Raw genomic sequence first — 14455 nt, forward strand, 5'->3', positions numbered from 1 at the left:
GGGTACCCGGGCATCTATTATACAATCCAAAGACTCTACCCTATTGTACATGGTCTACACTGGCGGCAATGAGGGATCATCCCATCATGTGACTTATGATTGCGTGAACCATCTAACTGACTGAACTTGTAGGAAGTATCAAGTGATGGGTATTATATGCAGTCACATCATTTGTGTCCTCCACATGCACTCTGTTTAGGAAATCCCGACTGCATACATTCGAAGGCGGTGGACCAAATTCGCAAAGACTGAGGTGTGGAATCGTTTACTCCCAGCAGACATGCGTCGAAGCGCTGCAAACGAGGCCAGCAATTGGCGACGTTCAATGCTTATAAATGTCAACAATCTGATAACAAAGAGCCAGAACGTTAATGAGGCAAGGGCAATTGTTGAGAACTTCTATGGTACGGCCAATGCTGAAGTAACCTCTCTACTTCTAAAGCTTGCTATAGACGCGGACCAGAACACTCAACCAACTGAAGACCGTGCAGTTTTAGATCATGTTCGATGTACGACCGGAGCCAAAGGAAGAAAAGGGCCCTCGGTAAGAAGAAAAGAGTGAAAAAAACCAATGATAACGGGCCGATGAATGGCGATTCCTACACGTCAATTCTGAGGCTCCTGTGAACGTTTTAGATATTCTAACAGTGCAATACTACGGTTTTCTATGTCTATGGGTACTATATCGAGTGGGCTTACTCTGTCGAGCAAGTATGTTTTTATACGAAACAGTAGTCTGTCTGATGGGTACTCGATCGAGTATGTGTGGCACTCGGTCGAGTAAGGGGCACTCGACCGAGTAAGTTACTTACTCGATCGAGTAAGTGAGTCTTGCGGGTTATTTTAGCCGGGTTTTGTTGATAACGCGTGATTAGTATAAAAGGATTCCGTCACCTTTCTTAATCAGTTTTCAGTTTTCACTTTTCTAAAACCTTTCAAGGGAGAAAAAGAGTTGTGTTGTTCTCCTTCTTCGCGTTGTTAACAAATACCCAAGGCTAGGAGTGTCGGATCATCTTGTTCTTTACGCCGTTGTGATCCTTGTGTTGAGGGTAAGCTTTTTATATAATTTTTATAACGTTTTGTTAAAGTTGGTTGAAACCCTAATAGGGTAATTTGGGGGTTTGGGGAGTATTGTTGATGTTAGATTGTGATTGTATGATTGTATATTTGATAGGAAGTAATTTCAGTGAAGCACGATGTTGATTAGCTGATTGTGACGATCTTGGTGATTGCTGTTCTAGGTAGGGTTTCCCGACTCGGTATTAATTACATGTTGAGCGTGGTGGTGGTATTGTTATTGTTGACTTATCATACTGCTGGTGTTTGTGACGATTGTTGATTAATATCATTGATTATTGTTGTATCTGTCTGTGGTCTTTAGGGTGCGTCCTTGGCTGAGTGAGGTCACTTGCGGGAGTGGCTTCACGCCCTTGATTCGCCTTCTGTGGAACCCGTCATAGAAGGGATGTGCACATTAATGAACATGGGTTATTCGCTCGATGGAGATGAGCGGGGCTTAGGTAGGAACGGCTGCGGTCCCCCACTGGCGGTGTGGAGTATCTGTTGCGATGAGTACTCTGGCAGGGCTACACACTTTAGTGTGTAGTCAGTTGTGTGGAGTTTGGTGATGGAGACTGGGGTTTTGATGTGTTGATTGAGTTGTTTGGCGTTTGTTTCATATTGGTTTGTATTGTGTAATTAGTACTGACCCCGTTGTTTGTTTTGTAAAACTGTGGTGATCCATTCGGGGATGGTGAGCAGTTGTTAAGCAGGTTTGATACGATGCATTTGGGCTAGCTGGGATGAGTCATCACTTGGAATTAGAAGAGTCTTCCGCTGTGTCAGACGATGTCTGTAGTTGTTCAGTTTTGTTAGTAGACAGTTATGGTTTTGGGATTTTATTTCGTCTAACAGTTTTTGTTTGAGACATGTAATCACTTAAACTATAATTACTTTTAAAAGTATGTTTCTTTATTGTCTTATGATATTCATTGCCTCGGATAACCGATATGGTGATGTTCCTATACCTGAGTGGTCCTGATAAGGCACTTGGAGTATGGGGGTGTCACATAAATGTTACTTTGCATGGTCACTATTGGATAACTGGGAGTGGGAACTGGGTATTCTTCAAGGTTTGGCCTTTATTATGTCGACCGTAATGATAATTTGAAGCGATATCCCAAAAATTCTCTTCTTTGGTTCAAGTCCTTCCTTACATCATCTACACATTGATCTTTTGTAAATTACAATTGCATTGTAACCAATTATCCATATACGAACCGATCCGCCTCATATTCTTCTTCTTACGTAATTGAAGTATATAATTTATTAGCCCCCCGTAATGTTGTTGATGGGGCATATTCTGCACCCGCTGACCGAGTATGCCCCATCAACAACAAGTTTGTATAGCGGCGGAGCTGTCCGAGACCGTTGTGGGCACCCCAACGCGTGATTATACCCTATGAAGAATAATCCAAGTTTTCCATCAAAGTACTTGTCCATAGCCATGCCAAAGAAGACGCCACGGCCAAAGCCGGGCAGTCACGCCAAATGCAGTTGATACTCGCGAAAGCGACCAACATGCTTAGGAACGTATAAGTACAGTTGAGACACAAATCTAGCCGCCTCGGCCAACCGAAGGCCTGGCAGAGGAAGCGATCAATATGTCTACAGATACGAACGCTGTCGCGCCGTAACCCCGATTGCCTCGGCCAATGCCGGGAGTGACGGGGACACAACGACCGATACGCTAATAGGAACGTATAAGTACAGTTGAGATGCAAATCTAGCCGCCTCGGCCAACCGAAGGCTCGGCAGAGGAAGCGATCAATATGTCTACAGATACGAACGCTGTCGAGCCGTAACCTTGTTTTACCTCGGCCAAAGCCGGGGGCGACGGGGACACAACGACCGATACGCTAACATGTTCACAACGGCGGTTGGGAAGCGCAAATCTGACCGCCTCGGCTAAGGCCGGGGGTGGTGGAGGAAGCGACCAACATGCCAACATGTTTAAACGTTTAAGTACAATTGAGATGCGCCTTCTAACTGCCTCGGACAAGCCGGAAGTAAAAACGAAAAAGCACTCAATATGTTGAAACGTAAGAAGACAACCTAATGGAAGCAAGATAAACAAACTTTATTAAAAAAAAAATGTTTACAGGATGAGGCAAAGCAAAGACGACGGCCGTCCCCATAGGGATAGCCTAAACACAACCTACCAAAAGTTTAAACAAAAACAAAAGTACAACAAAAGGTTACAGACATAAGACTTGAAGCGCCAAAAGGAAGGCAGGGAGGAAAGGCTTAATAGTTGGCCCCCGAACAGATGAAGCTGTCTGAAGGGCCGGGTGAATCCGGTGACGACCGCCCGTCTCCCTATGCCTGTTTCTGCTCGCCGCCGGCAGCAGTAGCATCATCATCATTAGTGGGCGGCCCAGAAGCCGGCTTGGCAGCTTCACCTGCCTTTGCCCTTTCAGCTTCCTCCCTGGCCGCCTTCACCTTTTCAGCATGGGCCGCCTTGGCCGCAGCCTCCTCAGCAGCCTTCGCCTCCTCCGCAGCTTTGGCCTCCGCAGCATCCGCCTTCTCATCAAGAAGCCGGTCAAAATCTTGCCACGGGAAGGAGCCTTCAGGAACGAGCTCTTTGATTGCATCCCTGGTAGCCTCTTCAGCTTGGTCCCGGTACCGGGCACACATGTCAGGGATGATAACGGTTTGCAGCGTCTCAATGTCCTTCTCCCTCTGAGCAAGGATAGCCTTTGTGTTCCTGTGCTCCTTCGCCTCGGTCAGATGCAGGGACTTCCATTTTTCCCTCTGCTCAACCATAGCATCATAACCACCCTTTGCCTTCTCGCTCTCCTCCCGCAGCTTAGTGGCGTCAGCCAACGCAGCCTCAACCTTGGCTCTCTCGACGAGGACCCGCTTCTCAGCTTCCTCCTTAAGCTTTCGCTGAGTGAGGAAGTTCTCCATGGTGACGGCGAAGTCCTTCTTCGCCTTCTCGGCCTCCGCCTTAGCAGCAGCAAGCTCGAGCCTAAGCCGTTCAAGCGCAGGCGCAGCCTCAGCCATGAGCTTTTCTTGCTCCATAATGTGAGCGTCGGCTATTTCAGTCCACTTCGCCAGCTTCCGGGACAACCTTGCACCCTCCGCCGCAATCTGAGCGGGGGAAACCTTCAGGGATGAGGAGTCGACGGTGACATTTTGATTGCCCGTCTGCACAGGCCGCTTCCCCAGTTGCCGATCAGTAAGAACGACGGCCGGCGACGGTTGATCTACAAAAATTCAGACAAAGCATCCATGTCAACATTCATTGACATGTCAGAGAGCCTGTCATCAGGAATGCCTAAAGAACCGGCTAAATCCGAGCCGTGGGTTAGATCCGTACCAGTCTTGACCTTCTTGGATAGAGGGCTGGCTGAGTCCTTCTTTTCCCCGGCCTCGTGAATAATGCAAAGCAGTAATCGTTTCTTTTCTCTTTTTCGAAGAAGGAGGAGCCTCCACAACGGTGACCTCCTCTTCAACATCAACGACCACCGTCTCCTTTTGGATTACGGGGATTGAAGTTTTAGCTGGAGTTGACGCCGTTGCCGCCGTAGACGTTGTCGCCGTAGACGTTGTCTTTGGTCTACGGCGCGGCACGTTACCAGCAATCTGCGCTTGAGCCGCCGTCACATCCAGTGCCTTCAACTGCTGCTCCATAAGTTCGTGAGGGGCCGGTCTGCGATCACGTGGCAAGGCCTTAGGATGCAAATCAACAACTCTCCCGTTCTCGTCAAGTCCCAACCTCTTGAGGACGGAGACAGGCAGTTCCGGGCCAAATCGGTCTGCAAAAGAAACGAAGCAGGAGTTACGCAAAAGAAATAAACCAAGGTTAAAATAAAAAAACATAAAAAGCAAAGATGGGCCTCATACCGACCCCACTCACCCTGGCTGAGGGCCGGTATGAGGCCGACGTGGCAGAGCAGCTCATCCTGAAGAATGATCTGCGTCGGGGGCATCCATCCCTTCGGCGTGCCATCCTTCTCAGCCTCAAACAGCTGCATTGCCCGCTTTTCGTCCACATTAAGATAGACCTTCGAGGCGTCCATCTTAAGCTTACTACGGGAGACATATCTATCATGCTCCCCCTTACTCTCGCACCGCAAATTGACGCGGCTTTGGAAGGACCGGGGCAGCGGATAGTCCTCCGGAACCTCGACGTATACCCACCGCCCCTTCCAATCCTTGCAAGATGTCAGCTTGGAAACGGTAACCACCGAGGGTAGACGGCCAAAGATGATGAAGCCGGCGGAACAGGTTAACCGTTGGGGCCTCCCCCTTAAAAAGACATAGCCACACAAAGCCAATAATCGTCCTGACGGCCAACGGATGCAGTTGTGCCACGGCGACGTTCATGGCTTTAATGATGGCAGCAACGTATGCATTCAGAGAAAACCGGAGCCCATACTCCAGGTGTCTGATGTACACGCCGATACAGCCTTCAGGAGGGCAACAGACCGCCTGACCTTCCTCAGGGATAACAATTTTATACCCCCTGCCGAAGGAGTAATGGTCTTCAAAAAGATCAGGACCGGAACAACTAGCGAACTTATTCGTCCAGGCACGATCAGGGTTGATCGAACAGGCGTCGCCGTGATCCAAGAGATGCGGCCTCCCCTCATCAGAATGAGTCCTTTCCTCATCATCATCATCAATACCCTCCAAAAATTGCTCATCAATTTCAGGAGAAGGTGACTTAGGACCCCCAAACCCTATCGGGGTGACAACCAGTGGCTCCTCTTCATAAGGATGCGACGGTTCGCCCCCCGGCGCAGAGGTACTGGGTCCAGCATCAGCAGAAGACATGACAACAATTACTTAACAAATAAAAGTTGAAAAATTTGTTTGATTACCTTGGAAGAAAGTGTTACGCCGAGTAACGCTTTGAAGACTAGAGAGAAATTTCTTCGAAAAAACTAAGAGAGAGGAAATTTTTTTGAGAAAATGAAGTTTGATGGCCAAAAAACGGGGCACACTGCTCTATTTATAGAGCAAAGCCCATGAAACGTCGACCAATCAGAGCAAAGCCCATGAAACATCGACCAATCAATGCCAAGCCACGTGTCAAGCATGCAGACATGGAATGTCAATCGACACACAGTAACCACTCTTCTTTGACACGCTTCCTGGTATCTACTTGCTAACGGCCAGCTGACCAACAAAGCAAAGACAGCACCGGCCGGGGGCAATCAAAAGCACACGGCCCTCAACCTTGGTCTCGGCCAGCGCCTTTTTCCCTTCCACATTTGATGTCCATTACACATCCATGTGGAGGGGGGATATGGTACGGCCTGAACAGAACCAAGCCGAGGAAGAAGAAGCCGGAGAAGAAGTTCAACTTGCGCAGAATACGCTCAAAACTCATCGAAGGTCCATACCACGGCATAGACTACGCTGGGGGCAAATTGATGGGGCATATTCTGCACCCGCTGACCGAGTCAACATATTGAGCAAGGTCAAAGCTAATAGACAACAAGTCAACGTATTAGACAGTCTAACCGACGCAGCCTGTCGGCCTGTCACTTGGGTCTCGGCTAGGCAACTAGCCAGCCGGGAGGCATATCCGCGTACTCACATCCAGTCCCCTCGGCATGGAGTCAACCAGGCCAGCCGGCCTGCCATGGGTCCCTCGGCCGAGGGTAGAACAGTCTTTCCACCTGCTCTGCCACTTGGCCACTACGTGACAAAAGGTGAAAGTCTATAAACACTCCTCAATCCTCATTGACAAAACGATCCAATAATAATCCATAATTCATCCAAAAACTCACTATTAATCTGGTATAAACTCCCTTATCTCTCTACAATATACTTTGTCAAGTAACACACAACTTAATCTCTTTAAGTTTACTGAGTTGAGCGTCGGAGTGAGTACGCTCGGTACCAAGCCGAGCCCTCAGTTTGTTCATCTTTACAGGAGAGAGCGAAGGGAAGAGACAAGCAACGACATCAATCCACAAGCTTACGTGGTCACAAAACACTGGTCCGAAATTACACCCGGAACAGTTGTTTTACATAAATATCGTATAATATTAATGGAATTTTGATGAATAAGCCTGAACAGTTTTAGAACCCGTTTTGTATTCTATAAGGTTACCTACGCAAGAAGTTATGTCAAGTACTTGTATAAGATAAAAAACGAGATTATAATTCGAAATGGTTCTCATTTCTTCCGCATAGAACAAAACAATTCTACATCACTCAATCAAACACATCTATACAATATAATTAAAAGGCTACCTTGACATGACAAATTAAATGTGACGTGGCAAATGTGACATGACAAATTAAATGTGACATGACACTATCATAATCTATATATTATCAATCTATACAATATAATTTAAAAGGCTACCTAAAACGTTAAATTTGAGTCAATGTTCCATTTTACAATTAATTTGTATTTAGTATTTGATTATATAATAATATTTGATTAGTGATAAATGACAATACAATATTGACGGTTTATTTCTTACGAAAAAAATACACAATGAATAATAATTGAATTCGTGATCCACAAAAAAAAAAAAGTAAAAGCCTATTTGGATAGGTGTATGCCAGTTATAAATCCTTTTCTTTAATAAAAAATATCACATAAACACCGATAAATTGGACTATTTCTATGATAATACTTTTTATTTTGAATCTATATATATATATATATATATATATATAAGAGAGTTTTTTCGAGTGATCTGAGAGCGTCCACATCATCAAAAATTAATTTAGGAGAGTATCATAAATAATAATTTTTGATGTAAAAAATAAAGTGGAGAATATTTTAATAAATATAATATATATATTTCCTAAATTATATTCAAGTGATATTTTCAATTTTTATATCAAACTTTTACATTTCACTTGACAAAAAAAGTATCGTTAAAAAAATTATTAAAATAATATAATTAGCATCGTGGTAAAAAAATGCTATCATTAGCGTATAGATTTCGTATTATTCGCACATATTAAAAAATTTTAATATGTAAAATTGTGTAATTCTTAGTATGTTTTGTCCCACATTGGAAAATAACGTAGGTGTGGTGAATATACTACATATAAATAGTAGAATTGTCCCACATCGAAAGATTAGTATAAGGTGATGTGATCTTATGATTATAAATAGGAGACATATTTGGAACTTATGTATCACCCAAAAATTTTTTAGTCTCATAAATATTTTTTTAAAGAGCTATTAGGATTTTCTATCATTATCTACGATATGATATAAAAAATAAAGTGAAAATCGTTGGGAACTACCCGAGAAAGAGTTAAGAACATGAACAAGAAAATTAAAAAAATAAAAAACTAAAGGTTTTATTAATGTTAGTCTCTTGACACAGTACAAAGCTAAAGATTTTACTAATGATTGTCTTCTTAATGCAATAATAGAGCGTTAATGAGTCGTTATATGTACAATGTAGAGATCTCTATCTAATGATCGAGCTAAGTGATTTTTCTTTTTAAGAAGAGACATGTACTTATCTTTCACATTGAAAAATAATGTAGGCATGATGAACATACTACGTCTAAATAATTAAATTATGTATCTCACATCGAAAGAATAGTATACGGTAGGGTGATTATATAAATATAAATAGGAGGCATCCTTGAAACTTAGGTATTAACCCAAAATTTTTGGATATAAAAGATATGTAATTTTTAGTATGTTATAAGTCTCACATTGAAAAATAATGTGGGTATGGTGAATATATTATGTATAACTAATAGAATTGTCCCATATATATATATATATATACGTATATATATATATATATATATATATATATATATATATATATATATATATATATATATATATATATATATATATATATATATATATATACACATTTTCTATATTATATAAAAGTGATGTTTATAATTTTATATAAAAACTTTATATTTCATTTGACAAAAAAGTATCGTATAAAAATTATATAATTAGATTGTGACAAAAAAAAATGCTATCATTGTAGATTGTATTGTATTTTCTCATTATTAAATCGGATTGATGTCAAAGTAGGTGCGAAAAAAATGGTGTATGTAGTATGTTATTTGTCCTACATTGAAAAGTAATGTAAATGTGCTGAATATACTATGTATAAATATTAGAATTGTTGTCCATCGGAAGATTACCATGCATAAGTCAGGGTGATCTTATGATTATAAATAGAAGTCATAACCCTAAATCTTTTGATTCTCTTAAGTATTTTCAGATAGAGCTCTTAAAAGAGTTTGTATTACTGTCTCTACAATAATGATTTCTAACCTAAGTTAATCTTTGGAAAATCTTTTAGTTATTATAATATATACTCTGTATTTCTTATTTTATATTCAAGTGATGTTGGTATATTTTATATAAATTTTTTTACATTTCATTTGGCAAAATAATGTCGGTAAAAATTATGAAATATGGATTTAGGAATTAGATGATGAAGTGTTTGTGTAATAGATAACAAATGAAAAAGCCGTCACACCTCATAGGAGTAATGGCGTTATGACGAAAGTTGTCAAATGGTATTCTGGGAAAGAAAAAGGTGAACATAGCCACATAGGGGTACCATTTGCAGAAACTTAAAATTAAGGGTACCATTTGCAGAAACTTAAAATTAGGGGTACCATGAGTAATCTATCAAAGTTCAAGGTTACCATGAGAATTTTCCAATATTATAATGATATAGTTAATTAAATTTTCATTTAAAAGAGAGAGATATCTGTACCAATAAAACAATAAATGGGGTATTATTTTTTATTTGTTATTTTATTATTAGCCCATCAAACTTAACATCCATTTAACAGCCTTTACATTAGGGGTATCATGGGAAAAAAAATGGAACCTCAAGGGTACCATAGGACATTGTTAAAAGTAGGGGTAACATGGAAAATCTGACAAAATTAAGGGGTACCACGGGAAATTTCTGTATCTCAATTATGATAAAAAAATTTTTGAAGAAAAACAACGTACAAATATTAATGGAGAGTACTTTATCTTATTATTAAATTTAAATATAACTGTTAGATATAATAAGTAGCAATTGTTCGTATTTGGTATTCGAGATCTGGTTGGATGTCGAACTAAGTGCAAAAAAGATGGTGTAATTCTGAGTATGTTATTTGTCCCACATTGAAAAACAATGCAGGTTTGATGAATATATACTACGTATAAATAGTAGAATTGTCCCACATCATAAAAATAATCCGAGTTTGGTGAATATATTACTTATAAATAGTAGAATTGTCCCACATCATAAAAATAATCCGAGTTTGGTGAATATATTACTTTTTTTTTTTGTGAAATGTAAGTATATATAAATCACGAAAAAAACCGGTTCCAAATACAAGAGATTAGCCCACTCAAACTGAGTGGACTAGCCTCCAACTGATCACGGCCCAAAGCCTTACAATTACCCAAAGGACAACAAAAGGAAATAGAGAAATCTCAGACCAACAAAACAAATCCTCATGTCTTCATCTTCAACCTCAGACTTCCCCAATTCGATTTCACTTCCTACCTGTCAACAACTCCAGCCAGCGACGATCCCCGTCCCCAGCCTTGGTGAACTTCATTCCTCGCATTCTAGATTTGATTTCCTCAACTATATCACGAGCTACAGCTTTCGGGGTAAGTAATTTAAGTTCAAACTTACTTAAATTCCTTTGTCGCCAAATATGATACATGGTAGCATTGATAATAGCGTTGATCACATCCTGATGCAGAGAGGATCCCCGCATGTTCAATCTCCAAGTCAGTAGATCCCAAGAGGGGAGATGAACCCGAACCCAGGCGCTGATGATATCCAGTATAGCGGTGCTATATGCACATTGGAAGAAGAGATGTTCATTATTTTCGACTCCATTTTCACAAATGATACAGGTATCATCCTCACTGATCCCTAATTTATGCAGCTTCTCTTTCGTATTTAAGCTATTATGATGGTAAAGCCGGAAAGCATGTTGTGTTTAGGTATCGACCAGTTAGACCAGACCAAATTCATCCACTCTATTTTGTCTCCTTTAGTTCTGAGGAATTCATAGCCTTTCTTGATAGTGTATTCTCGACCTTTCTGATCCACCCATTCACCGTGATTATAGGCATCTGCTAGTAAAACCTTAACTTGGCAGATTTTTCTCCAATACCAACTAGAGTCATTGGAGGGAGAATAATTCTGCTGCGGTTGTGCCTTTCGGTGTAAATATGGTTGATCCATTTGACCCATAGGTGGTCGGGTTTAGCATGGATCCACCATACCACCTTACCAACTGACCTTGTTCCATAGAAGATCATTTTTAAGTCCCAGTCCTCCTTCTTGTTTGGGTTTGCAACATTTTTCCCATGAGACCAAAGGAGATCTGATGTAGTCCACTCTCCCATCCCAAAGGAAAGTTCTACATATAGCCTCAATCCTTTGGATGACACCTGTGGGAAGAATAAACATGGCTGCCCAGTAATTGTGGAAAGTTTTTAGGACTGCCTTGACCAGAACTAGCCTGCCTGCATAAGATAGCTTTCTAGTACCCAACCCTCTAATTTTGTTCACAATTTTATCAATCAAGGGTCTGCAATCATGTGCATTTAGTCTAGTAGTCTTGATGGGAACCCCCAAATATTTGAAAGGTAAAGTTCCTTCTCTGAACCCTGAAACCTGTAGAATCTCATTCTTTAGTTGATCCTTCACTCCATTAAAATAAGCATTTGACTTGCCCTGACTCATCTTGAGGCCTGATGAATTAGAGAAAGTAGCAAAAGTTCTGAGAATAGTCATTATGGAAGGGGCATCTCCTTTGCAAAATAAGAGAAGGTCATCCGCAAACATAAGATGAGTAAGTTTTAATGGTTTGCAAAGAGGATGATATCTGAAATCATATCTGTCTGTGGTGTGAGCAAGAAGTCTTGAGAGATAGTTCATGCAATGGAGAAAGTGGATCTCCCTGCCTCAGACCCGTTTGACCTTTAAAGAAACCAAACATGTTCCCATTGAGATTTAGAGAGTAACTTGCAGTAGTGACACATTGCATAATCCATTCTCTAAATTGAGTGGGCATATTGATAGCTATAAGCATCTGTTCCAAAAAGCTCCATTCTATAGTGTCATATGCCTTTTGTAGATCAATCTTGAACAAGCATCTTGGTGATACTGCCCCTCTACTATAGAGCCTGATTATATCTTGACAGATAAGAATGTTTTCCATTATGCTTCTCCCTTGTATAAAACCCCCTTGATTAGGAGCAATTACCTCAGGCAAGACCCTAGTTAACCTTTTACAAATCGGTTTAGAGATGCATTTGTAAATTACATTACAACAGGCAATGGGTCTAAATTGTAGGACTGAAGTAGGCCTATCCACTTTAGGAAGAAGTGTGATAGTTGTAGCATTCAGTTGTTTCAATAAAGAACCTGAATTGAAGAAATCAAGAATTGCATCACATATGTCATCTCCTATGATTTCCCAAGAGTCTTTAAAAAACTTACTTGAGTATCCATCAGGCCCAGGAGCTTTATCATTAGGGATAGAAAACATCACTTCTTTTATTTCCTCCTTGGTGACTGGTTCCATGAGAGTCAAGCAAAGTCTTGATCAAGACAAGTTCTCCTTCTTTTGTACAATTTCAGAACTAATTCTAGTAGTATGTCCAAAGAGAACCCAAGAGCATTTTGTAGTACTTGAGAAAGGCCTCTTGAATTCCAGGTTCATCATTGCATAGGATATCCTTATGATCTTTAATTTGAAAAATAGAATTCTTATTCCTTCTTGCTTTAATCACCCCATGAAAGTAAGCCGTATTACAATCCCCTTCCTGAAGCCAATGTGCTTTAGATTTTGCCGAGAAAATCCCACTTAGCCTGATTAAGAATCTTGGAACTTTGTAGCAATTCATACTCCTGTTTCATCAAGTCTTTGTTACCTGGATCAGCCACTAGCTTTTGCTGCAGGTTAACGAGTTGAGTCTGGGACAAATCAGCCTTGTTCTCAATATCAGAGAATTGAGTATTGTTGAGAGTTTTAAGATTCAATTTTAAAGCTTTCAACTTTTTGACAATCCTGAACATTTTGGTTCCTTCAATTCTCTGATTCCAACCATTAAGTACACATTCCTTAAATCCTGGAGCCAAGCTCCACATGTTAAAATATTTGAAAGGTCTGGACTTGGTAGTGCTCTTATTATTCATGCTTACCAAACAGGGAGTGTGATCAAAGTTTCCTTCAGGTAAAAAATTGGCAACCATATTAGGAAAGGCCTGCATCCAATCTTGATTGACCACAAACCTGTCAAGCCTACTGTATACCCTGGTTTCAGGAGATTGCTTGTTATTCCAGGTATAGTAAGCCCCTAGAGCCTGGTTATCCATAAGGCTACAGCTATCCAGGCAGTCTTGGAATGGTTCTGACTCAGAAGTAGAAACTTTACCCCCTAGTCTTTCATTAGCAGACAACACACAATTGAAATCACCTCCAACTGCCCAAGGCCCATGACTATATCTTACTATTCTTTTCAAGTCTGACCACAGTGATTCCCTTTCAGAAATCCCATTAAAAGCATAGACTATAGTGTGATAAAATTGCAACTGTGATCCCTTCTCAGTGATATGCATATGAATGTATTGTGCATTGTATTCCAAGAATTGCACATCAAAATTATTTGGTTTCCACACAATCCATATCCTACCTCCACTATGATAGGCTGAGTTAGTAGAGATACTCCATTCCTTAAAAACATTATTCATAACATTATTCAATCTCCCTGGTTTAATTTTAGTCTCAATGAGACCAAATAGACCAGCATTATTAGACTGTAAAAAATTATGTACATCCAACTGCTTCTTTTCCCTATTCATCCCCCTCACATTCCAAAATCCAAGATTCATCATGGATCAAGGTGAGGAGGAGCATTACCATCTAAACCAATCCCTTGTTTTGGAGAGCCAGAGAGATTCTCCATATGCATAGGGGATGTCTGAGTATTCCTGCAATTATTGTCCTTACCTTGCTTAGTAACTCTTAGTTTTCTGACAGGTGATGTTGCTCCTGTCACTGGCATCACTGTCCTGGTCTGAGGAGTTTCAGGGCTAGTTACATTCTCAGTAAGAATCACATTCTCAGGGCAAGTCACATTCTCAGTAAGCTCCACATTCTCAGGGCAAGTCACTGTTCCAGTAGAGTCTCCCTTAGTTAAAGTAACATCTTTTTTAACTTGTGCAGGCTGCTGAATGGCAGGCTTTGACAAAGTACCAGCTTTCTGAACAGGTCGCCATACCTTTGCTGTAGTCTGAACTTTCCTATTTTTATTCTTCCTGCAATTTTGTTGTTCATGTCCAATCTGACTACATTTAGAGCACACAGTAGGTTTCCATTCATATTCTACAACAATTTCACATAACTGTTGTTTTTCATCAAGAAATTTGACTTTACTTGGAAATTTTTG

The 14455-nt window shown here is 40.7% G+C and overlaps 1 protein-coding gene across 1 annotated transcript; it reads right to left on the minus strand.

Moving 5' to 3' along the window:
* Positions 1-12845: 12845 nt before the first annotated feature.
* On the minus strand, positions 12846-13898 carry LOC141594794 (uncharacterized). The gene has a single exon (XM_074414782.1). It carries the CDS (start codon positions 13896-13898, stop codon positions 12846-12848), a length of 1053 nt encoding a protein of 350 aa, XP_074270883.1.
* Positions 13899-14455: the final 557 nt, after the last annotated feature.

Source organism: Silene latifolia, chromosome 8 (genome assembly GCF_048544455.1).
Source record: "Silene latifolia isolate original U9 population chromosome 8, ASM4854445v1, whole genome shotgun sequence".
NCBI classification, from domain to species: domain Eukaryota; kingdom Viridiplantae; phylum Streptophyta; class Magnoliopsida; order Caryophyllales; family Caryophyllaceae; genus Silene; species Silene latifolia.